This window comes from Arvicanthis niloticus, chromosome 5 (assembly GCF_011762505.2).
Source record: "Arvicanthis niloticus isolate mArvNil1 chromosome 5, mArvNil1.pat.X, whole genome shotgun sequence".
Lineage (NCBI taxonomy): Eukaryota > Metazoa > Chordata > Mammalia > Rodentia > Muridae > Arvicanthis > Arvicanthis niloticus.
In genome coordinates this window covers 34,813,341-34,837,722 of record NC_047662.1, presented here as the reverse complement: position 1 = coordinate 34,837,722, position 24,382 = coordinate 34,813,341, and the positions used below count along the sequence as shown (strand labels likewise).

Sequence of the window (24,382 nt, the reverse complement as noted above, 5' to 3'; positions counted from 1 at the left end):
TCCACATACCGAAGGTAGTATACGGCCTTTGTTGCTCGCTCTTGATAAACAAACATATTTTTCCGGTTCACTACAGAGAAGGCATTGAGCACAGAGCGCAGGGCCTGGATAGCTGCCAAAGTAACATGAATAAGAAAATTTCTTTCCCTAAATCTCCCACTCCCACCTGCCCTCTTATGCCAGTCACATACCCCGAGAGACCCCCATGCTGGGACCCATCTTGAGACGTGAATGGACTCGGATCACAGTTCCCCATACAACATCACAGGAGAAATGGCCTGGGACAAACTGCATGGTGGCTGCTAGGTATCCTCGGGGAGCACAGCTCTCATCAGCAGCGTAATCTGCAGAGGGGCAGCATGGGTAACAAACAGGATATCCAGGTATCTGCTTGGTTATCTTGGCTCATTCTCAATGTGCAGAAACTGCCTTCAAAACCACAGCAGACTGATAATTACGGGGTTTCTCCTTTTTTCTCTGTACCCCAGACTTCCTACTCCTGATTTCTCACCCCTGACTATCCATCTCCTAAGGAAAAATGAACGTATTGGATAGTAAGGATGAGCTAGGCTTAGGTACATTCCGAGGAACCAGGTTGGTACAGAGGCTTTTGGGACTATCTTAAGGAGACCTTGAGGAGTTAAGGAGAGGTATCAAGAAAGGTAATCCTGAAGACAATGCCTAGGGGTTCTGGCTTCTCACAACACATGCCGGTGGCCCCATTAGCTACTGTCTTCACCAAAGCCATAGCAGCAGCTCATTAAAAGAAAGAGGCTATGGGTGTCTGTGTACACTAGCTGCAGAGTGGGGGCAGAGCTCCTGTGCTCTGAAGGAAAAGATGCCCCAAAGGCTGGAATAGTAGTAATTAATGCCATGGACACAGTCCAATGCCTCGTCTGATCCTTGTCATGCTTCCTAATGAATGAGGAACCTTCTGAAGGGTAAGGGAGCAGTTTGACTTCCCAGAAACACTACATACAGGCTGCCTAAGAGACTCTACCTACACTCTGGCTCCAAGTGCAGCTCCTACGGGCTTCAGAGACTATGGAGACTAAAACCAGGAAGGGCTGTGCCTAGGCTCTGACCAGCCACATGTGCCAGGATGCTGTGAGTCTTGTCGTGGCAGTGCTTGGTTATCTTGGCTCATTCTCAATGTGCAGAAACTGCCTTCAAAACCACAGCAGACTGATAATTATGGGGTTTCTCCTTTTATACAGGGAAACATCCTAGGATGTGCTGAGAGAAATACTCCTCTAACACTGGTAAAAATGTATGAGACTATTAAAAATAGGGAGTCTTTGGTTTTATGCTTTCCTTTGATCACTGTAGCATGAGCCATGGTCATCAGGTACAAAAGAAGGAAGCCCAAGGGTTGAGACTTCAATTACTGCCACCATTAGATTAGTATGTTTCCTTGTCATGACCAGAAACCCTAGGAATCCCAAAGGGGCCCTATGTCTGGCTGTCTGGAGGGGTGCTCAGAAGACCAACCTTGCTACAGTGTCTCCGGCTCCTCCCCTCTGGCTCCTTCTTGTAGAACAGGCTGCCAACTTCCCACTCCCTCATACTCCTTGCTGTCTACTCCGCTGCTGGGTTAATGTCAATGTTTTAGGTATCAAGGCAAGGCCAGGCAAAGGCCAGCCAGTGGGAAGCCTGGTCACAGCCTAGAGCTAACCATCTCTTTTCTGCAGTATTCTTCAACCTCTCCTCCTTTACAGGCTTTCCCCACAGAGGCACGCTCAGTTCTGTCCTTTATTTTGGTGGCTTCCCTCGCCTCTACCTTCCTTCAGTCACTGTATCCATTTTCTCTGCTGACCTAGTTGAAAGAGCAGTTCTGTCTGCTCCAACTCTGTCTTCACTCTGCCTTGTCGTCTGGCTTCTGATCCTGCCCATCCATTGAAACTACTCTCTTTAAAGTCCGTGATGACCTAGCAGCAGCCAAGGGCAGGGCCCCTTATCTTTCCAATCTTGCTGGCCCCTTATCTTTCCAATCTTGCTTCTCACATGAGGAATGGACAGAGGACAGAGAGCGAGGCTGCCTGGTGAGGGAGGGTCATGGCTATGACCATACCGTCACTGGGCAGGACTACCCGCTGACGGCAATGGAAAGGCGTCTCACTGCGCCACAGATCTTCTTCGCTTTCTGCCACCAGAAGGGAGTTACACACGTGACTGTCGTGAAGGTCCTGAAGAAGCAGTCGCTAGGAGAAGGAGCAAGGTGTCAGAAAAGCAGAAACACTTTCTATTATATGGGTGATGGTCAGGGGTGATGGTCAGATCACAAAGAATGACCACTATTACTGAGGTCTGAGATCAAACAGAACATCAGGGCTGGGCAGTGGTGGCGCACGCCTTTAATCCCAACACTTGGGAGGCAGAGGCAGGTGGATTTCTGAGTTTGAGGCCAGCCTGGTCTACAGAGTGAGTTTTAGGACAGCCAGGGCTACACAGAGAAACCCTGTCTCGAAAAAAAACCAAACCAAAACAAAACAAGAACATCGGGAGCCTGGACTACCTAAAGTACAGTGTATCAGAAACGAAAATACATGGCTGTACCGAGGACTGGGAGGCAGCCAAAGGCAGTCTGCTTTGATACTGCATCAGCCTTGCCTGCTATGACTGGGGAGCATGGCCTACCCTGGTAGTAAGAAGAGGTTACTCCTAGGCACTATCAAGTGAAAGGAGTCAAGAAACAGGTTTCTTGTGAAGGGGACCCAGAGTGCCTGGCTTCAGACACTGTTCAGTCTACACTGGGAAAAAGGTAATGCAGGTGTTTAAACTGGACAGGGGAGGTTGGCACAGAAAATAAATGGGCCAGGCAGGGACAGGTAGCTTGGGGAGTGAGAAATTCTGAATTTGTAAAAGGGAAAATACAAAACAAAACACCCACCACCAATCTGGAAGGACACCAGCAAGCACAGTGTGGGTCACGAGGGAACAGCATCTTACTTAACAGAGCTCAGTGCAAACCCAGCAAGCCTTTGCTTCTCAGAATCTAGCCTTCAGTTCTCAACTTAAAAGTGCTTTAACCAAGAAGTGTTCCCAGACAGTCCGAGTCAGAGCCCTGACACGTGCTCTCCCAGCAGCCTCTTCTCCACTACAGAATTCTTCATGGCTGACACTGAAATCATCCATGTATTTTAGCTGTTCCCTGTGTCTGGCTCTCACTGACTTCCTGGTGTAAGGACAAGAAACATCTCAAGGGTCACTGGCAGGGAATGAGACCCCTTCAGTTTGTAAAGAGCTGTGAGAATAACAGCTTTCAGAACTGGGGTGTCATAGAAAAGGTCTCTGTCACTGTTAAGTCTGAGACAGACCACCCAATTCTAAAATTTTGGTTCCTAGAAACTCCTTCCTCCTCTTCCTCAAAGTCTCAGTGCCCCAGCCCCACTCCAGGCTGACTGACCTGGTTGACCTCTCTGCAGATTTCCCCAACTCGCCTCACCAGGAGTTGTTGCAGGTGGCGACACTCAGTGCCCGGGCCACCATCCTCACGACTCAGGCTCCTAGACAGAAAGGACAGAGATGACAGAACTGCAGAGGGAGGTGGTCTTAGGTGTCCTAAGTTGGAGGGAAGGTCATGGAGCTGGGGGCCCAAGGGAACTATATAAAGGAGGTAACAATGTACAAAGTAAGTAAGCCTATGGAAAGGGAAACAGAGATTGCCAGTGGTTTTGGAAGCCTAGGCTGCACACTTGCCTTGCCAGCTCCCTCATGGAACTACAGAGGCTCCCACACCTCTTGATTATTCTTAAAGCTTAGTCAAGATGGTGGCCTTCCCTTGTGCCACCTCTAAAAACAGGTTATTTAAGCAGATGCCCAGCTGTGAGCCCTTGCTCTATCACTTACTGTGACCTTGGGCAAGTATTCAATTCTTTGCAGAGTTTCTTCACTTACACTATTAGGGCACTACTATGTGGAGCTGATATGATGTGACAGGCAATGCCAGGTCAGTGAGACAAGATGATGCTTGTACACGCTGGACAGGCACCTCAATGCTATGTGCACTTGTCAAATACCAGCCACCACTCGTATTTTCCTAAATGTCAACCTCTGAAGCTTTTATGAACTTAAGGCCTCCAAGTTTTTATGAACCTGATGGTCTTAAGGCTCAGGTAGAAGTCATAATCCCCATTAGCCTTTCATCGCCACTAAGAAAGTCCAGAGAGCTGGGTATGAAGGCATATACCTTACTCTCAGCATTCATAAGGCAAAGGCAGGCAGATCTCTATGAGTTCAAAGCCAAACTGGTCTACATAATGAGTTCCGGGCTAGCCCTGTGCCACAAAACGAGCAAACAAACCAATAAACAAACAAACCAAAACCAAGAGTGATGTGCTTTTCTTAGAAGAGATCAGGAGTCCCAGACCTTAGAAGACCCCTAACAAAGCTCTTAAGTTTTTCTCTTTTCACTTTCTCTCTGGGACAGGGTTTCACTGTAGCCCTGGTGACCTGGAACATACAATGTAGACCAAGTTGATCTCAAACTTTAGAGTTCCTCCTACCTATGCCTTCCCCGTGTAGCGTTAAAGGTACATACATGTCATCATGCCAGGCTTTAGGTATTTTCAGTAACCTTGAGAGGTGCTGTGTGACTATGCACCAGAAGCTGACGGTGCTGGGGTACAGCATGGCCTCTACATACCGTGCATGTGCATACACTTCCACACGATCCTGCAGTATCCTGACGATGAGCCAGAAATCAGGCAGGGAGGGCCCAGGAAGAACAGCGAGTGAAGGCTGTGGAGGTGCTGGTCCAGGTGGAGTCCGCAGTGTGAAGAGGGCTTTCTCACCAAGAGTCTCACCGGGACCCTCACTGTCTGAGCCACTGCTGCCACCATCATAACCTGGGTCAAATGTGCTGACATTCAATCCCACCCTTAGCTGAGCCCAAGTTATATAAATCACATGGGCATCAAGCTTGACAGACTCCTTTAAGTAGGTCTCCTCTGACCCCCTACCTAGACCTTTCCCTATGCAGTCCTAAGCCCAGCTGTTATCAACTTGAGGTCCTCCACCCTCACCATGAGCTTACCGAGGTGGTCTGAGTCCACGCTGCCTTGACTGGACATGAGGCTTAGTCCCCGACTAGGCTGACTTCCTATATAGAGAAGGGAATGCCTGGTGTGTCTCTGGATCCTGCGTAGGGTCTGCCAGTAGAAAGGGGAGCTGGGAGGGACAGCTATGCCCCCAGACTATGCTGCCCATCTTGTCTTACCTCCCTGTGACAGGCTGGGAAGGCTGACAAGGGGGGTGCCTTCAGAATCCTCCAGGGAGCCAGGGACCTGGGGGCTGGCTGTCAGGACCTGAAAAACAGGAATCAGAACTGAGATAAAGCCGTATGACACCTGCCACACCTCTTGGTCCCCAGGTCAGACTCACCTCCCCTTCAGCATCTTCAGCCCTATCTTCATGGTTGTGCCAAGCCCAGGCTGCTGAAGGGGGCTCCCCATGGAGAACACTTGGCTGTTGGCCAGTTGCCACAAAGAAGAAGCCACTGTCAGGGTCCTCGAGGAGAACATGGCCAGGGAGGTGGAGGCGTCGGAACTCCTAGGGAAGGAGCCGAGAGCATAGGTCAGGTGGGGTTTCTCCTTTGACACTGTGCCTCCCTACAGAAGCGGATGGGAGTCCACAAAGCAGAAAAGCTTGAGTGGCTTTGCCAAAGTTCAGCAGGCCCAATAACAAGGAGGGAAGTAGGGCTACTGTCCACAGAGCCCCACTTCCAGGCAAACGAGAGAGGGGCAGAGATGGCAAGGAAATACAGGAGGGAAAATTCTTATGAATTCAGATTAAAAGAGGGCAGGGCTTTTCTTTCTGGGCTCCAAGAAAGGATATAGTCCCAGGGAACCATGGAGTGTCCTAAGGGCAGCTGACCTCCTTGAACTGTGTGAGGGAGCGCTCTGGCCCAAACACAAAACTCAGAGGAGGAGCTTGGCGGAGGCAGGTAGAGCGTCCAGAAGAGCTGTGAATGTGGGCAGCCGCTCGGTGCAGGGCAGGGCTCTGGGGGATGCCCCCTCTTCGGAGTGCCCCTACCATCTCGTCTTCTAATAGCCAGCGGATCTACAACCAGAGTTTGGGTGTGAGCCCTTGCTTATTGGGGTACCAACCCAACCCAAACCATAAGGCGCTAGAAGACAGTCTGCCTTATAGACTGCAAGAGGCCTACATCCGTCTTCTCATGTACCTGGCTAAGCGGGTGTCAGCTATAGCACTGGGGGGGGGGGGGGGGGGTGGTGGTTTACTGCTTGTACTGAAGGAGAGAAGGCTTACCTCGTTCATTGTGCTCTCAATAGCCAGTCTGTGAGGTGTGGCCAAACTGGACAGTCCTGGGTGTCTAAGTGGATGAAAGGTTTATAAACTAGTTTCCCAAGAATAAAAACTGAGGGAAAGTGGAGAAACTGAGAAGGAGGTAAGGATGGGTGGGTGGGTGAGCACCCTCTTAGAGGTGAAGGAGATGGGGGATGAGGTGGGGGGCTCATGGAGGGGGGGACAAAGAGATAACATTTGAAATGTAAACAAATAAAATAATTAATTAAAAAAAATCACACACACACACGCACAGGCACAGGCACAGGCACAAAGGATGTACCTCTCTTCTTCTGGGGGTGGTAGTGGGGGTCCTAGGCCATCATCTGACCTTAAAGATGAGGGCTGCCCTGGGGACCGTGGGAATGAAGCACTGCTCTCAGATGTTGACCTAAACAGGGCAGAAACAAAAGTCAAAGGTCAGGAGCTACTATCTTCCTAGGGTCTCCAAAGGTCTCGTGTTCCCCAAAGCCCCAGAACCTGCCAAGCTTGCTGCCATACCGATGGTGTTGAGGGCCTGAGGCCGGGGGTAGTTCCACTTCCAGGGGTAAGGTCAACACAAAGACATCAAGAGTGATGCTGAGATCCCTCAGTGGGACTCGGCCTCCAATTGGGGGTCCCTCCAGACTGGAAAGCACTTGACCTGTGAGAGAGGTAAAATTAGGGGTTTCTGAGGACCCTGGAAAAAGTATAGCTTTCCAAGTTCTAAATTATACCAAGTCATTCTCCTAGGTTCTCCCATCTTGCCTGTCCCCAAGGGCAGGCAGGCAAACAAGCCATATGGGGACCTTTGGCTTTCCCCTTGGCTCCCCTAAGCTCACCCAGACAGGTGGGCAGGCTGCACACAGGCACTGAGCTGTGTTGTCCACGCAACCGCACGGAGCATGTGAGGTGTAGGAAGAGAGGCGGCAGGTCATGGATGAGGCTGTCGGGCCCAGTAGGGGAGTCACCCCCTAGGATACTGAAGGAGTCCTCATCGGGGTTCACAGTGTCTGCATCTGACAATGATGCAGAGTCTAGCCCAGCAGGCCCCAGGTCTGGTTCTCGGCTCTCGCGGTACTCCACCTCCAGCTCTGGATCGCTTTCAGTGGCCACGCAGCAGGCAGATGTGTCCCCTAGAGGCGTAAGACGTGATTAATGAGAGAGGGCAGCAGCAAGGACCACTGAACTCCTGCTGGAAACAGCTCACACACCTTCCTCTCCCACGAGCTCAGCCTCTGAAAACTCCAGGTCACTGACTTTTCTGTCCACAGTGTCTCGGGGCCCCTCATCCTGAGGGGGGAGAGGAGAAGACAGGTGATCAAAGCAGGCCATCCAGGCATCAGAGAACCAAGACTCAAAAGGATTCCGACAGGCTCTGGGTTGGGCACGCAGAAAGAAGCTCCTCACCTCTCGCCTACTGGATGGAGGGCAATAGAAGAAGTAGTGGGGATTGGAGGGCACGGTGCGGAAGTGCAGACGGCTGATCTCCAGGAACTTCTCCTGTTCAGGAAGAGGCTATGAGGTCAGCCATCCCTGAAAGGACACTGCTCTCTTCACTAGACCAGGACATCCTCAACCCAGGGGAGTCTGTGGGCTGCATGAGCAGGACTCTACCTGCTTCCGCTCCCCTCCAAGTTCCCACCTGGATGAGGCTGTGAAGGGCATCATGTGCCTCTCCTCTGAACTGGCAGACATCTGTCAGAGAAATCTCCGGACCAGGGTCTGGATTCCCAGGGACGCGGGTGCTCTGAAACTCCGGCTCACTTAGGTCCTCAGTCTCTATACTGGGGTTAAAGGAGCACATCAGGGTTAAGAACCACCACGTGCCAGAGCAGCAACAGTCTGCCGTTGTCTACAAGGAGTTGGAACAGAGCCTGGGAGGTGACCGTGGAGCAGCCCTCTCCCTTCGGGCTCTGACCTACACACTTCTTACAGAAAGGGTGTCACTGGGTGGAGGGTAGGACCACTCAGCATAAAAGCAGCAGCAAAGCTTGTTGGAGGAATCGTGTGTTCACTTGGAGGGGCACAGAGGGTGTAGGAGGTCTGGGCCTCCAGAGCAGTCACTGGGCCCTAGCATCCTCGCTTTCTACCTGTCATTTCTTCAACTGCAACACCGTAGAAGCTACCAGAGCACCTCCCATCCTGTCTCTGTCCTTCCTCTAGCCTTCCTCTTCCTTCAGCAGGAGCTGTGAAGACTCACTGTGGGGACTCAGTGATGAACAATACACTCACAGCAGTTGGGGACATTGTTATGATTAATATGGAAGACAACAGAAAAATTTCTGTCTTTACTCCTGGGAATGGGCTAGCCCTAACTCAGCTCATTAGACATACTAAATTAGGAGAGGTGGGGTATGCCTGGGAGGGAGACTGCTACCAAAGCCAAATGGGACAAGACCAGAAACAAAGCCAGTGACAAGGTACCACCACCTCTCGGTGTACTTCCTCTGGACTGAAAAGTCTTGCTTGTAGGGACTTGGTTCATGTGTCTCTTACAACCCTGCTCAACAGCCTTCAAGAACAATCCTAACCTGGACTCAGAAACTAGGATAGCTCGTTCCCGGGGTTCTGGTCCTTCTTCGATACTACTGCTGAAGGGCCCTGGACTGAGAGGCCCAGGGCTTGGGGGTGCATGAGGCAAACCCCAAGTATGGCCACATAGTGCAAGCAGGAAAGAGGTGATGTCTACTTCTTGTAGTAGCTCCTCACAGGCATCTACGGCTGTCAGCAGATCCTGGCAGGTCACACTTTGTGCTTGCTGCAAGCTTCGGAACAGTCCTAATAGGAGCAGAATGGTCCATGAGGATCGCCTCTGTAACTGTCGTCCAGTTCCCAACACTGTAATCCCTATAGTTCCACCCCAGAGTCACACTCCTTCCTTCCGTGGCATTCCTGCTCACCGCGGACGAAGCACCGCTGGGCATGCTCCTGCAGCAAGGCACAATGCGTGGCTGCCTCCTTGTATCTGGGCTCCATCCAAGCTGAGGATGAGGAAGGGTGGTCCAAGTACTGAGCCCTAGGAATGTGAGGAAAAACAGGTCTTGGTGGACTCCCCTAAACGATACCTTGGCCTCATCAGGCACTCAAACTCCAGAGGAGCATCCAGACTCTTAGCAAACATACCCCTGATCAGGGATGTCTGATGACTTGCTGGGGGACACAGCTAGAAAGTGAAGTTCCTGATTGACCTGAGTATGCACCCAAGCCTTGGATGGGAGGAGCCGAGAGGTGAAATGAGGCATACCCACCGAAATATGAGATCTCGTGGTGCTTGTGGAGGCTGCAAGCCAACCATTTGTTCCCTCAGTGCTTCCAGGGAACAGCTATAGCTGTAGACAGGACACCGGGTCCGGGGCCCTTCAGCACCCTCTGTCTGGGGAGCCTGGCGCCCACTGTTAGATGCTAAGTCTCGGCAGGAGGGTGTGCTTGGCTCTCCTGGATCCTGGGCACTGTCTGTGAAGAAAGGTGTTTATGTCTTCACATTCTCAGAGGCTTCCCAACCTCACCCTGTACTTGAATGACTTTAGGCAGCAGCCTTACCACTAGCAAGGGTCACACTGAGGATGGGCACTTGGGACTTTGCAGCCTTAGTCCCTGCTCCTCCCAGGTCTCTCAGGCTCGGAGCTCCACTCCAATCCCCAAGCTTAGGTTTTATTTCTTCTTGAAAGGAACCCTCCAGGCCATAAGCAGTCAGATGTTGAACATCTGAGGAAGAAAAGAGGGGCATCTGCCTATCAGGGCTCTCTGGTGGACTAGGGGAAGAGCTCAAGGGTTTGTGTCAGAGGGGTTAGTGAGGAAGGTCAGCTACTGGTACCTGAGAAGGTAGCCGGGAGAAAAGTCAGAAACACATGCTGAGGGCCCAGAAGCCTTGCATAGCAGTGCCACTGAGGGGGCTGGGCAGAAATGGAAGACCTGATAATTCCAGGAATCCCTACACCCTGTAAGAGATGAACAGAGAACAAGAGCAATCCACAAAGGAGCAACATTCCAAGTCTTGTTCCCTTCGTCCACCCTGACCAGGTTCCTCTTAGGCTAAGTATGAGAGGTCAGGGGATGGAGACCTGGGTACAGGTGTGCGCTGACAGAAGGATGTTTGCACCCGAAGCGCTCAGGGAAATGCAGCGGTGCTGACCTGGCTAGGAAGGGTGTAGTCTTCAGAGGCCTGGGTGCTGTCACCTGCTTGATCCTTAGAAACTGCATGGCCCCAAACTAGAGGACCTTCTGGACCTGCAGGGGGGCAGAGATGGAGGAAAGGAGCAGGACCAGTAGAGGCAGAACTCTGAGTGACAGGGTAGGAAGCAGCCAGAACTCAAAGACAGAAACCACCTTGAGGTAGGGAAGGGCTGAAGACTGGTATCAGGAAAGTGGTGGGGAACTCACCTGGGTCACGGTAGCTCCGCTGCACGACCTCATTCAAGAAGGCAGCCTGGTCAGCAGGGGTCAGTGGGATCTCCCGGTCACTTAGCTCCTGTCCCAGGCAGCTGTGCAGCAGGCACAGCACCATGTCGTTGGTGGGACAGGGCCCCTCGGCGAGAGGCACACCCTCTGGCTCTGCCCGACACACACTCTGTCTCAGCAACGAGTCTCCTGCTGCCCAGTGCCCCCGGCTCCACCCTAGCTGGCAAAGCCCTTCCTTCAGCCTCAACCTCCACCCGCCCCTCACTCACTGTGCTGGCTGACTTTTCTACCTTCTGAGATACCCAGGTTTGCTGGCCCCTTAGGTGAGGGTGAGCAGCTTCCAAGGATACCCACCTCTGGAGAGCAGGAGGAAAAACATCTGCAGCTGCTGGCACTGTGGCAACAACCCTAGTAGGTCAAAGTTGAAAGGGATCTCATGGACACAGGTGTCTCCTCGTTGGTCCAGCCCTAGGAGGAAAGACTAAGACACAGTGAGACCTGGATTACCTACCCGTAGCTGCTTTCTCCCACCGTACTACCCTGCTCCATACACCCTTGCCACTGACCGTCTGAGAGCCGTGGCTCTGGGGGCAGAGGACCCCACTCCTTGCTCTGGCACAGCTGTATCAGGTATTCGAAAGTCAGCAGGGACCCTATGCAGGCAGCATCCCGTGGATGGAGCTGGGAAGACACACCAGATGACAGGAGTCATTCTATCCTAGGTCCCACCTCTGGTCTCAAAGGACATGCACAGGAGACAGCCTCCAAGCAAGAGATAATCTGATGAGGGAGGGAACCGTTTTGGGGTCACTTACAGCTTGAGGAATCTCAGAGTAGGTCAAGTCCTGCAGGTGTTTCCAGCTTTCAGGGCCAGGTCCCACTCGTCCATACTGAGGCTCCACCCACACCTCAGTGACTAGGTTGAGCTCTGAGTCCCCCTCTAAGGCCTCCACCTCCACATCATTGTCATCATCTGTTGAGAAGCTAGAAGAGGAGGAGTTTTAAGCCCAAAAGTTCAGTGACAGCTGGTGGCAGGGAGGATGGGAAGGCGGGTGTCCAGGATAGCCACACGGCCTGTGCAGACCAGCATCTACTCAGCATGGGTCATCTAAAGCCAGCGGCTCCCTGCTCTGGTTTGGGATAGAGGCCATAGTAGTAGGGTAGCCAGACATTTAGGTGACCCTGGGGGAGGGGACTATGCAGAGTTCACAGCCTCACCTGTCTTTAGTGGAGGTAGAGTGTGGCGGGAAGAGGATGTACTGGACAACACAAGTATGCTTCTCTTCAGCTGCAGCCTGCCCCAGTTGTTCATTCTGTGAATAAATGGGAGATCCTGGGCAAAACCCAGGCAGTGAAGAGGCCTAGACAGCTTCTCACTCTGGCCTGAGGCCTTGGTCCCTTGATCAGGTGAGGTAGTTTCTAGCAGTCACCACTCAGTTGAGACACAAGTGTCCCAAGGTTCTCATAGTCCCTGGTGTAAGTTTCAGAAGGATGGTACACACCTGAATTGGAAGCTCCAAAACCATGTTGATGATTCCTTCCCCGCTACAGGCGAAGTGGAACCCTTCAGAGAGTCGGACTCTGAAGCCCCCAAAAGACACGGCAGAACCAGAAAGATGAGGAAAGAGAAATTAGTTCAGTGCACCAACTGCCCACCTCCCAGAATCCACCATGCAACCTGGCCCACTGGAGGCAAGCTCAAATTAGCAGTTCCCTAGAGAGTACCAGGTCTAAATAGGACCAGAGGTCAAAATTAGCAGAGCTGGGCAGTATGGAGTGGCAACAGCATGACCCATGACCTCTGTACTGACAATGGTGCTTGGAGAAGGGAATTATCTGGCTTTGGCCGCTGTCCAACCCCAGAGCCTACACATGTTCTCTCCCTGCCCTCGCTGAGCTGCCCTGCAGGCTTGGAACATACTCAGTGAGAACAGAGAGGAGCTGGGCGATGGCGCTGAGTGGCAGCGTTGGAGCGAGGCCTGATGGGACACTCCACAGCCAGCGCTGATGGTAGAGGTAACGTGACAGGGAGGCAAGGCTGGATGAGGCCGAGCGGCCTGACACCAGGGGCAGTGGTCCTGGTGGCTCCAGTGTCAACAAGAAGGGTGCCCGGTAGTCCAGGGGCAGCTTCTCATACCTGGGAAACAAGGCAGCTCCCAGTTGGCTTCTGCTCACAGCTGCTCATGCTCTGAGGTCTCCTCCCCATCTTTTTTACCAACCTGATGAGGAGCTTGTCCAGCGGCTTATGAAGAACCACAAGGCAGGGCCGGTCAGACAAGGCCTGCTGTGGCCCCAGCGTGGGGGGTGATTTGGAGGGCGAACTGGCCCCAACGCCCCCTAACCCTTTTCGTTTCACTTTGGGCGTCGGCTCCTTACTTTGCACCCGGTGCGGGAAACGAAGGCGCAGGATCTCTTCCTTCAAGCCCGACACAATCTGGGGGAAAATATAGTAAGACTTCCCCACTCCCAACTCATCCATGTCTGGGAGAAGGGATCCACAGTCATGGAAAGGACTCTCCCTCTCATGTTCCTCTGGGGTTGCCTCTCCTCTCTGAGCCAGGAGGGCCAAGGAAACAGTTCACCTACACCCCAGAACTCCTCAGTCAGGCAGTCAGGGCTTACCTTATGCCGGGCCTGGGCTGGTGTGCCAATTGGAAACCCTAGGCGAAGAACCATGCAAGGGGTCTTGGAAATGATGCGGACCATGTAGAAGGAGGATGGAGGCTGGTCTGGGGCACTGGGAAGATACAGAAGCAAGTGAGCTGTCCTGGGCTGAGAGTAAATGGGCTTCAGAAGTCGGGATATGGTCTGGGGTTAGGAAGAGAGACTGGGATGAGGTGTGAGATGGGTAAGGAGACCACTTTGCCCACCTGGAGAGCAGCTTGACATAGGAATAGCCCTCAACCAGCACGAAGCTGCTCCAGTCTCGAAGCAGAGAGGTCAGTGAAGAGTGTGAGATCCTGCACTGGATAGTGCTATAGCGCCCATTGCTGCCCGGGCTGTGCAAGTGCTTAGGGAGTGGTCTAGGACAGGGTGGGAGGGAGAGTGACATTAGCCCCAATGGTTTCTAGACCCTGAGGTCATGGGAGCTGGCTTAGCCACAGTTGGTACTCTCCCCATCAGCCTCGCTCCCTCCCCAGCATGCTTCTCAATCAGAGCCATGGCCCTGGGCTGAGGGTACCCACGTGTCATGCTCCAGGATTAACACCAGGCGATGCATGTGCAGCCATCTCTGCCATGAGTTAGCATCCATGGACAGCACCGGCTTCCAGTAGGCAGCAAACTGGGCATGGGATGAGTCGGAGCCACTATGCTGAAGGGAAAGCACCTGGGGACAGAGGCCAGCCCACTAAAAACATCCGTGGAAAATAGCAAACAGCTACGGCAGATTCAGTTCAGGGTCAGGCCAGTCTGGGACGAAGGCACAAACTGTTCTCAGCAGAAAGGATATGTTAGGATGACCGAGCCAGGACGGACTGTACAGCTCGTTAGAGCTGACCGAGCAGGAGGATGGAGCCTGCCTAGCTTATATTGCTGACTTTACAGAAAAGTGGCTGAGAGCTGGCAAGATCTAATGATGAGGCCACTGTGTACTTCCGTGGCCATGTGCACTCTGCACCACATTATCAGCTGCAGACTGAGGGAAGAGAACACAGAACTTGGAAGTTGTAGTCCTCAGGAAGTATCCACTTCACATGGAAAGTGGGAGTTGAAAAACAGGTACTGGGTAGGAGGAGGCCCAAGTACACCACACAGAGACAGGCAAGGGCAACGGTAGCCTGCTAGGATACCATCACCTGACATTTGCAAAATGTCGACCTTAGTGTGGTCTGCTCGCGTGGTCTCTTTTTATTAACAGTTTCCCCAGGGCCTTAGGATGCAGGAAGAAGAGATGCTGTCAAGGCTAAAGCTGGTTTGGGTACCTCAGACTTGAGAAGAAACAGTGTTGCATTTGGCCTCCAGGCTAGGCCCACTCACCGGGGTGCTGGAGCCAGGAGGGATGTAGAAGAGGGGTACTCCACTCTTGGTGCTGTCTGGAAGCGTGAAATGCTCTGGCACCGAGGAGAAGGACTGCAGGTGGGCAAGCATCTGATCCGTCTGGTTAATGCTGTAGAACAAGGGCCAAGCTTGAGCTATAGCAGACTGCCGGGACAGATGAAGGGAACCTCAGGGGTACAGAGAACCCTGGACATAATCGTGGTATACTGGATCACTTCCCCCAGATTCACAAATCTGTCCTACACAAGTTGGGTATTGCTCATTAAATGGTGGCCTTACTTACCTCTGTAGTGTGTTCCAGAAACGGCGGATAACGTGAGTGCGATACAGTGAACGAATAGGTTGTCGTAGTGCACAGGACACGTCATGTAAAATGTCATAGCCGCCTTCCATTGTCACTTCCACCCTCGTCCCTCGAGGGCCCTCAGGCTCCAGGGGCCAGGGTGCCACAGCCACATACTCAATACGCATATTGTGTTTCCACAGCAGCACCAGCTTCACCTCCAGCTGGGACCCCCCTTCAAGAGAGCAGGAGGGCAAGGAAGGCTTAGAAGAAGCCGGACTTCAGGCCCAAGTCCTACTCAGAGCCTCACCTGTATCATGGAACTCATGCCCGGCCAAACTTCCAAACACGGTCCCACACATTTCAGAAGCACAGCCCAGGACTCCACACCCCATGCTGTCCACTCAAGCAGAAGATGGAACTGGGAGCTATATGCTAAGAGAACTCAGCCTTGAAAGCACCTCAAAGCTCATTTGTCTTCAATGACAAGCAGAGACTTTCATGGGAACACTCTTTAATGTGTGGGAGGTGGGTGTCCCCTCACCTCATATATCTGGCATGTCTGTACACACATAAGTTACCAGCAGCCTGTGAAACTGCAGGGGTCTAGTGACCCTTACCTTTGGCTAGGGTGACCTCTCGGACACTGTAGCCCTCTCGAAGGCGGACAGACACAGTGCTAACCAAGTCAGCCGGAACCTCCTTCTCAGTGTGTTTCTTTCTGCGCAAGGCCAGGGCAGGGTTGCTGCTTGCAGAGACCAGGTGCTCGTTAAACAAGCGGTGTTGGGAGCCTAGAGGACCCGTGAGGATAGGGAAGGAGAAGGTGGAGATGTGTCAGCTGATGAATGGACAGGGGAGGGGCTACACTGAAATCAATAGGAGAGAGACAACCAGAGAAGCCGGCCCAGTTAGACCACCAATCCTCCCAAAGCCAATGCCATCTCCAAGGGCGCTCGCTCGGTATCTGCCCTTCCCCCACCCACAGGGCCTGGCCTTACCACAGTAGTACTCAGGGTTCAGGGCTTCCCCACTGCGCAGGAAGGAGTAGAGCAGAAACGCCCGGTGGTACACAGTCAGACCCAGGTTGCCTGGCTCAGGCTCAGGACAAGTGGACAGGTAGGAGCCAAATGTCGCCATTGCAATGAACTTCATCAATTCCACGTTAGGCACATGACCAAAGCTACAATCGTAAGAGTAAACTCCTCCCACCTGGAGAGAGTGAGCAGTGAAGACCCTGTTCTACCAGAGGGCCAGGAAAGAACAGGAGAGGGATCTACTGCTTCCAATTTCCAGACCATGGAGGGGACGTGGGCCACAGTGCTCCCAGGATAGACCACCACCCTGTATCTATCCTTCAGCCTTTCTAAGACCCATGCCAGCTGGCCACATCCCCCTCAGCCCTCCTTCCTCCAGGTCAAAACACTCTTTAGCCTCCTCACTGGATTTTATTAAGGAGTCCACTGGCTTCTAGTCACTATAGGTCTAACAAAGTGCTTCTTAAACTCTAAGGAACATATAAAACCCTTTAGGATTTTGTTAACACACATGTCTGATGTGGGGCCTGAGAGCTTGCACTGAATAAAAGCATTTGGTAATACCAACACCAAGGCTGTAGACCCAACCACTCCTAGTCTACAGTCCAAATCAGTGCAGACCTAACTTTCTGTCAGTGGGGTTTGTGGGACAGCCACCTGTATTCGTTTTGCATTTTGTCTGTGGCTGCTGTCTTACCACTACAGCAGAGCCACACAGCTGTGAGATTAAGGGCCTGGAAAGCTTCCACACTTACTGCCTGACCTCTGCAGACAATGTCTGAAGACCTGCTCCAGACGACTCATCTAGTTTCCTGGTCATTCAGTTCCTTACCTTCATACCTACCCCACACACCTGCAGCTGTCTACACACTGGCCCTTGGCTTCACTTGGAATGAATCCATCTCTGCAATCTGCCACATCTCCAAATTGCCACCACCCACAGTACAATACCCCTTTAGCTTCCTCCCACCCTCTTCCTGCTGTGGTTCGACCTCACTGACACGGTCTGCCAGGTCTTCAGCCTCTGGGCTTTATCCGCACTCATTTCCCAGCCTGGCCTGGACCTTACAATCAAGCAAGCCCCAAAGCACCAGAGTCAAATATCTGACCTTCTATTTTCCTCTGTCCTTACCTCAAATCTCAATCAGGATGACAATGTCTACACTGGTGGCTTAGTGAGGGAACTGTGTAGGCTGCCTGTCCTCAGAGCAGCTCCTGCCTCACCATATACTGACGTATTCACTGTTACCTGCTACTTCTGAGAGGAAACAGAGTCCTTTGGCAGAACTTACCTGCACTTGAATTTCTAACTTTCAGTCTCAAAGAAAAACTGACGCTTGTTCATAAAGAACAATCCAACCTGTTTCTAAAGCCAATGTTTCCTGTCACGTTAGGGACATTACACTATCAGATCCTTTTTATATTTTTCCTCTGATTTTTAAGCCCTTTTTAACCACTATGACCTCTTAAAACTACAAACAAGCAAACAAAAAAGCCAATTAGAACTACATAGAGATTCCATCTCTCCCAGTTAGAATGGCTATTGTTCAGGAAAAACTCAAATGTCAGTAAGGATGCTGGGAGAAGGGGCCTTTCACACTGCTGGCAGGAACATAAATTAGTTCAGCCACTGTGAAGATCAGTGTGGAAGGTCTTCGCAAAACTAAAAGAGTAACTTCCATATGACCCAGCTGGGTAACTTCTGGATATGTACCCAAGAGACTCTAAGTCAACATGCCACAGAGACACTTGTATATCTGTTTACAACAGACATATCACAAAAGCCAAGTTACACAATCACCCTAGGTGTCCAACAGAAGATGAATAAAGACAATGTGGTCCAGATACACAATGGAGGTTTTTCTTTGTTTAAGTGTGTATCAGTATTGTACCTGCATGCAACATATGTCTGTGTGAGGGTATCAGAGTCCCTTGAAATGAAGTTACAGACAGTTGTGAGCTAGCTGGGTGCTGGGAATTGAACCTGGGTCCTCTTAACTGCTGAGCAGTTAATCTCTCCAGTCTCCATGATGGAGCTTTATTTATTCAGTCATAAAGAATTATGTTGCTTGTAGGAAGAACGGATGTGCCTGAAGGTAATTTCACGTTAAGTAAAAATAAAAGTCATACTCAAAAAGACAAATATTTTATTCCTCTCATTTTGTGAATCCTAGATTTTATTCAGATAAATAAAAGCATTTTCGAATCTCTGATAACAATGAGGAGAAGTGACCCTGGAGGAACAAGGGACCAGTGAGAAGCTGGAGAAAGGCAGAGTATAGGACTGAATGTGGCTAAGACAAAAGATATATCCACTTATATGACAATGTCTATGAAACCTATCACTGTGCGATGAACATTCTCCAAATAAATAAATTAAAAGAACCATGTTTAAGTGTCTACCTTAAAAAGTAAACTAAACCAAACAGAAAGAACACCCTTTCTTCCACTTTTAGTTCTGTCTGGCCACTCTCCTCTCTTGTTCCTCACGTCAGCCAAATCTCTCATGTCAACACTTGTCCACAGCTCTCTCCCTCCCTCATCAGAGCTGTAATGCGCATTTCCCCGTGACTTCCTGACCAACAAGTCCAAAGGGCACTTTGCACTCCTCACCCTGCTCTTTCGGCTGCTTCTCACTAAGGTCTATCCCTTCCTTCCAAACTTCTGACTTTTCTGACATTGCACTCTCCAGACCAGACCCCCATCCTTGCTGGTCTTCTGAGACATTCCTCTCATCTCAGTTAGCATGCGCAGCCTGACATATATGTCTACCATTCGAATACTACTACTTCCGGAGTACTGAGATCTAACTGTCGGCTACCACAAAGAGCGGCCATTTATCACCCAAGAATGCGCACCCAATGCACTTTAAATGCATCATCTTGCCTGGCAGGTGGGCACTCTGTCTCCCTTGAGAGATGAATCCCACCTGGAAAAAAAGTGGCATGCCCAATGTCACAGAGCTAAAAGCAGTGCCAAGGTTCAGACCTGGCAGGCCTAATTCTAAAGGTGACATATTTCACTGCTATGCAGTATTGAACCATAGGTCATTCTAACACATGCAGAAATCTGAATTTGTCATCTTGTCTTTACAGAGCAGTAAAACATAAGCCCAGCTCTCCTTCCACACAAGTTCATCACCCAGTGAATTATACTTAAACTTATTTACACAGGATTGGGCTTTTGTACCCTAGTTATGCTTACCCTTGTGTCCCAAAGTTCTTGCTCCCTGTCCTGCAGACCATCCATCTGAATTAGAGTGATGGTTACCTGAACAGGCCTTTCCTTCCTACTTTGGTTAAACTAGTCTGAGCTGGGTTTTCTGACCCTTGCAAATAAAGCAGTAACTAAGTGGGCAGATGGGATGAGAACTGACTCAGATTTCAGCATTTCCATTCTTTCCCCAGTGACGTGTTAAGAAAAGGGGACAAAACGAGAGTCCTCTCTCACAGCTGTCACCTACCCTGCTCTAGACCTGTCACCTTCTCCCCAGGAAACCATGTCACCATCTTCACTCTCACCTGTAAGAAAGTAACCAGCCATTCCTGACTTTGTAAGCTGCCCCATTCCCACTCCTCCTTCCTACAAAGTTCTCACCTGCACAAAAGAGCACGCCACGGTGCCACTGCGGAGCTGGTTCAGTAGTGTCTCACACACAGCAACATCAGGGACACTGGTCACCCCGTCCGTGATCACGATGATACCTGAGACAGGAAATAAGATAGACAGCCCTGGAGACAATGGCTCCACCAAAGTCACAGGGAGGCCCAACCCACAGTGCCCCGAAGACCTCAGTGTCTGCCCTCCTCAGCATCTGCCCTCCTCAGTGTCTGTCCTCTGCACACTTCTCAGACACCTTCCCCTTTCTTCCTGCCTTTCCACTAGGTGTTCCTACAACAGATTTCCTAGATGAGGTCCTTCCCGTCAGGGTCTCTGAGGGTGGACGGTGCTGAGTGTGCGGGGCGTACACACGAGTAAGGACTTACAAGTTGCCAACAAGAAAACAGAACTTCTTCCCTGGGGCCCACTAGTCCTGGGAAAACTTCAATCTTTGCCAACAACCCTCTATCCTAACCTAACCCATTTCCCCACTTATACCAATATATCTTCTACTGACCTGCACTAGAATTTGAGGGCAGTAACTGCAGCGCCAAGATGCCCTGACGAATCATACTGACCAGCCCAAGATCAGCTGTCACCATGGAGACTCCTACCTTCCGGCCCAAGGACTCCCCTGATTCTGGGGACTGGTCTTCTGCCTGGCCCAAAATTACAGAAAAGAATAGGACAGAGAGTAATGTTGCCCCATCTACAGCAAAGTCAGCTTTCCTTCTGTCTTTCTTGTTTGGTGCAGGAGACTGAACCTAGGGCCGCACATGTACCAGGCACATGGTCTGAGTCTTTACTCAGCCCTCAAACTGCAACTTAGAGCCCAGTACACCCAGGTCGGGCAGGTGTAAGCCTCAGTGTCCCAAGTTTCCTACACTGCAGCTGAGTTCTGCTGTGTCCTCATGCCCAGCATGTGTTAAGATGTTGAGCCACAGATGGGAAGGGAGCCAAGCACCAGAGGAAGTATCGGGCTATGCCGAGGCAGCCTCTCCACATTTCTCCATCAGTGCTCTGAAGTACTTCATAACCAGCCAAACACAAGGCTGTCACCACACACTATTTGCACAACCACTTTGATGGTCTCCCAAGTAATGAGGCAGGATACTCCAGCAAGCCAAACAGCTTTAAAAATGCTAAACAGAGATCAAAACTGCCCATGTTCACTTTCAGATCCAGGACTGGAGGAGTAAAAAAGAAAAGACAAACCAAAAAACCTCACAGGCAAATAAATGCCTTCATACTTTCTCCCAGCGTGAATCTGGAGTGTAGGGCTTGGATCTGAGCTGCCCGTGTCCAGTAGGGAGCATGTCTTGACTGTGCATAGCAATCCACCCTGGGTTCACTTTGCCACCCGCTCTTAGCTGTCGTCTGAATGGCCTCTGCCCTCTTTCCCACTTACCTGGCTCTGGGGCTCGTACTGCTGTTGCAACATGGTGGCCACCTTATCCTCAAATAGGCAGAGCTGTTCATATACCTGCTGCAGGAACGCCTCCCGCTGGGAAGGGTCCAAAAGGCAGCCTTGCACCAAAACCTGAGCGGCAATGGGAAAGGCTGAGATGGGGTGGACAGAGCACTGGACATTATACCTCTGTTCTGCACATTCTCTACGCTAGGGAGTCCTGACTTCTCATCCAATAGGCACCCAAAGTTTAACCCCACGTCCAGGTTCACCTCCTCGGGGAGTCGGCTGCTGCACTCAACCCAGGAGCACTGCAGCCCTGCTCAGGAGCCTCAGGTCACCTGCCACCTTAATCCAGGATCATGATGTCCCTATGTCTGTAGTCCTCCTGCCTGGGTTTCCTTGCCCCTTCCTCTAAGGCAGTGATAGGATCTCCTGGTGCCTTCCATGTTGGAATGCTATCTGTGAACTTCTACTCCCCTGCCTGGCAAAGCCTTTCTTATTCCAATCAATGTTTTCTTCCTAAATGTGCGTCACATACCAGCTATTTCCCATGAAGCTGTATTCCTTCCTTTACCCTTAGTAGGTAACCCCCACTCTTCCTTAGGAAGAAAGTTAGCCAGCCACTAGGAACCCCCGCGGCTGCTCCAGGTGCAAACCCTCGTACACTTGTTCTCTCTTCCTCTAGATCCTTCCTGTCCTTTTTCCCAGGGCAATCTTTCCACTTTGAACCTTTTATGTCTCACTCATTCTCTGAGGGCCCTTTCCTTCTTCTTCAACCATGAACTCTTCTGCATATGGGCCTGTAGCCCCCGTGGGGGCCCTCAGGATCCCTTTTGCCTTCAGCCTTCCCTGACCTTCTGCTTCTTCACTCCCTGTTCTTGACTGGGTAAGGGATTAGGAACGACCATTCTCCAGGTCTCTGAGATAGCAGAGAAGGAGAAATGTCAGGTACTGTAACCACAGAAATATGAGTATGTACTCCTATTGTTTAGGGCAATGGGAGACTGAAATGCATCAGAATAAAACAGTAAGTTTTGACAGCTGGAAGCTGGGGTGCACACCTATAATCCCAGCAGAAAGACAAAGGCAAGATGAGCAAGAGTTTGATGCTAGCCTGGGCTAACAGATTGAGTACTGGGTCACCTTGGGCTGAGGCCTTATTCAAAATATAACTCCACAAAAAAGGAAGCTGTCATTAAAAATCATATTTTTGACATAGAACAATCCTCACATTATAAAAACATAGGACATGAGCACCTATTTGGAATGGACCTGATGTTTTCCTGTTCTTTTGGATGAAGAAAGGGAGATTAACCCACTTACTAGACAACAAAGGAACTCTACAAAACGTTAACAATGCCTTTTGGAAGACTGAGGCGGAAGAAATCTTAAGGTCAAAGGTACAGAGTGACCTCACAGCCAGTATGGCCAGACTCTTATCTCAAAACACAAAGTATACAAAGAGAGCTGGGGATATCACACAAGGTTAGAGCACTTGCTCAGTGGGTATGAGGCTGAGTTCAATCCTTAGCACTAAAGAAGAAATAAGCGAGCCAGGTAGGACGGCACGAGCATGTAATCGTAGCATTTGGAAAGCTGAGCCAGAGGCAGAAAATAAGAGTGCCAGGCCAGCCAGGTCTGTTTAGCAAGATCCTGCCTCAAAAAATGAAAACCAAAACAACAATAACAACAACAACAGCAACAGAAGATTCAGTTTAAATGTGTCTTTGTCTAAAAGATTCCTGTCACTGGTGGGTTTTATTGGATGTTCCCTACTGGTGGTCTCACAGTATCTGTATCAGGACCGTTTGTGCCCTTACTGTGCTCAGTTGAAATGATCTCCTTAAATATCTGTCTCCCCTCCTAAGCTCATAAAAACTCCATCAGGACAGAAACAGTACCTGATTTATCTGTGCCCCAAGGACTTAGCCTGGGCTCTTGTCAGTGTTTACCAAGAGGAATACTATTGAGTAATTACCTAACTGCTACGTTCTTCCTGACTTGGCTATGGATTCTGCAAAGCCAGTCTTCTTTCTGGAGATAACCGCCTACAACCACCAGTGAGTGGCTATGCTGGGAGACACCTAAAACTTGGGCAGAGGGCTGACAGTCCTGTCTGAAGACCTGGCAAGTACCAACTGTTCTGTTCCTGGTATCTAGCTCTCAAAGAAAGCCAGACTGTTGAGGCTAGCACCATAGCCATGAGGGACAGTTTCAATGAATTTAGGGTGCTTAAGAGCAGATATGGAGAAACTGGGCCAATGCTTATCTAAGCCAAAAACAAGTATTTCAGTAACAGACTTGAACATTTTCCAAAAGGAGTACTTTGTGATAGGCTATCCTGCCAGGAGAGAAAGCTTTTAATTACTTATTCAGTCAGCATTACATCTGACAGTGTACAGGGCCCTCAGAAAATGACCCTTCTCTGTCTTTAACAGAAATTATGCTTCTGGTGATTGAAACAGCTCAAATGTCATAAAAGTATCCAAATAGACTGTCCTGGACTACAGTCAGGAGTCACCATAGCAGACAGCACTTTACAGAACTAATGGAGTTGTGTCGGGGTGAGGGTGAGGGTAGGGAGAGAGGTAAGGAAGTGAAAGCAAAGAAGACAGTCCAGGGCCAGACACTGAAGGCATTTACAGGATGAGCAGAGAAGCATGTGTTTTAACTAATGTCAGCTACCCAGAGGTCTTCTAAGACCTGAGGAGCAAGCCCTTTCAAGGGGAGAGACTTGCAGGAATAAATACGATACATGCCCAAAAAGCTGGCAGAGGCCTGGCTGGAGCTCAATTGATAAGATTGATAATGTGAGCATTCTTGAAACCCTGGGAGGCTCACACCTGCAATGAAATCCTTCAAGAAGTGGAGGCAGTGGGATCAGAAGTCTACAAACTTCTTTGTCTACACAGCAAACTCAAAGTCAGCCAGAGCTACATGGGTCTCTGTGAGGGGATAAAGGGGAGTTGGGGAAGGGGGGGGGGAACAGACAGCTAGATGGCTCAGCAGCAAAACCAATGACCTGCTTCCTGTGGACAAACAGTGGAGACAGGATAAGGGCTTTGTGTCAACAGGCTATCAGAAATTCAGTCTGCAGGTTCACGCTTGGGGAGAAGACGCACTACCTGGTGGGACTGCAGGCCAATGATGGAGGAATAGGCCTGGATTGTTACGTAGATCTCAGGCTGGAAGTCAATAGAGGATCCGGGCACTCGAAAGGGCCGAAGCAGCCCACCCAGACAACGGGACAGAGCATGGAAAACTTCATCAAACAAGATCTCCCCTGTAGAATCATCCTGCAGGGAATGAAGAGAGAGCTCTCACAAGGGTGTCCAAAGCAGCTATAAGCAGAGAACAGAAACAAGCAGG

The 24,382-nt window shown here is 50.7% G+C and overlaps 1 protein-coding gene across 1 annotated transcript in view; it reads right to left on the bottom strand.

Moving 5' to 3' along the window:
- Positions 1–24,382, bottom strand: part of Szt2 (SZT2 subunit of KICSTOR complex) — a 44,572-nt gene that overhangs the window by 14,909 nt on the left and 5,281 nt on the right. The window contains exons 4-44 of the mRNA XM_034503986.2: positions 24,139–24,309; positions 21,011–21,142; positions 20,120–20,261; positions 19,600–19,706; positions 15,967–16,177; positions 15,589–15,759; positions 14,969–15,203; positions 14,665–14,794; positions 13,872–14,014; positions 13,557–13,709; positions 13,309–13,423; positions 12,906–13,120; positions 12,608–12,823; positions 12,189–12,267; positions 11,905–11,999; positions 11,502–11,670; positions 11,253–11,367; positions 11,041–11,154; positions 10,669–10,839; positions 10,421–10,515; positions 10,103–10,226; positions 9,829–9,993; positions 9,537–9,741; positions 9,189–9,304; positions 8,820–9,066; positions 7,931–8,072; positions 7,696–7,788; positions 7,500–7,578; positions 7,128–7,421; positions 6,808–6,949; positions 6,590–6,697; positions 6,271–6,334; positions 5,875–6,060; positions 5,383–5,550; positions 5,219–5,306; positions 5,036–5,101; positions 4,646–4,847; positions 3,407–3,506; positions 2,072–2,201; positions 192–344; positions 10–112 (exon numbers count right to left, since the gene is read on the bottom strand). Of these exons, the coding sequence (XP_034359877.1) occupies positions 10–112; positions 192–344; positions 2,072–2,201; positions 3,407–3,506; positions 4,646–4,847; positions 5,036–5,101; positions 5,219–5,306; positions 5,383–5,550; positions 5,875–6,060; positions 6,271–6,334; positions 6,590–6,697; positions 6,808–6,949; positions 7,128–7,421; positions 7,500–7,578; positions 7,696–7,788; positions 7,931–8,072; positions 8,820–9,066; positions 9,189–9,304; positions 9,537–9,741; positions 9,829–9,993; positions 10,103–10,226; positions 10,421–10,515; positions 10,669–10,839; positions 11,041–11,154; positions 11,253–11,367; positions 11,502–11,670; positions 11,905–11,999; positions 12,189–12,267; positions 12,608–12,823; positions 12,906–13,120; positions 13,309–13,423; positions 13,557–13,709; positions 13,872–14,014; positions 14,665–14,794; positions 14,969–15,203; positions 15,589–15,759; positions 15,967–16,177; positions 19,600–19,706; positions 20,120–20,261; positions 21,011–21,142; positions 24,139–24,309 (5,954 nt within the window). The remainder of the gene's footprint in view (positions 1–9; positions 113–191; positions 345–2,071; positions 2,202–3,406; positions 3,507–4,645; positions 4,848–5,035; positions 5,102–5,218; positions 5,307–5,382; positions 5,551–5,874; positions 6,061–6,270; positions 6,335–6,589; positions 6,698–6,807; positions 6,950–7,127; positions 7,422–7,499; positions 7,579–7,695; positions 7,789–7,930; positions 8,073–8,819; positions 9,067–9,188; positions 9,305–9,536; positions 9,742–9,828; positions 9,994–10,102; positions 10,227–10,420; positions 10,516–10,668; positions 10,840–11,040; positions 11,155–11,252; positions 11,368–11,501; positions 11,671–11,904; positions 12,000–12,188; positions 12,268–12,607; positions 12,824–12,905; positions 13,121–13,308; positions 13,424–13,556; positions 13,710–13,871; positions 14,015–14,664; positions 14,795–14,968; positions 15,204–15,588; positions 15,760–15,966; positions 16,178–19,599; positions 19,707–20,119; positions 20,262–21,010; positions 21,143–24,138; positions 24,310–24,382) is intronic.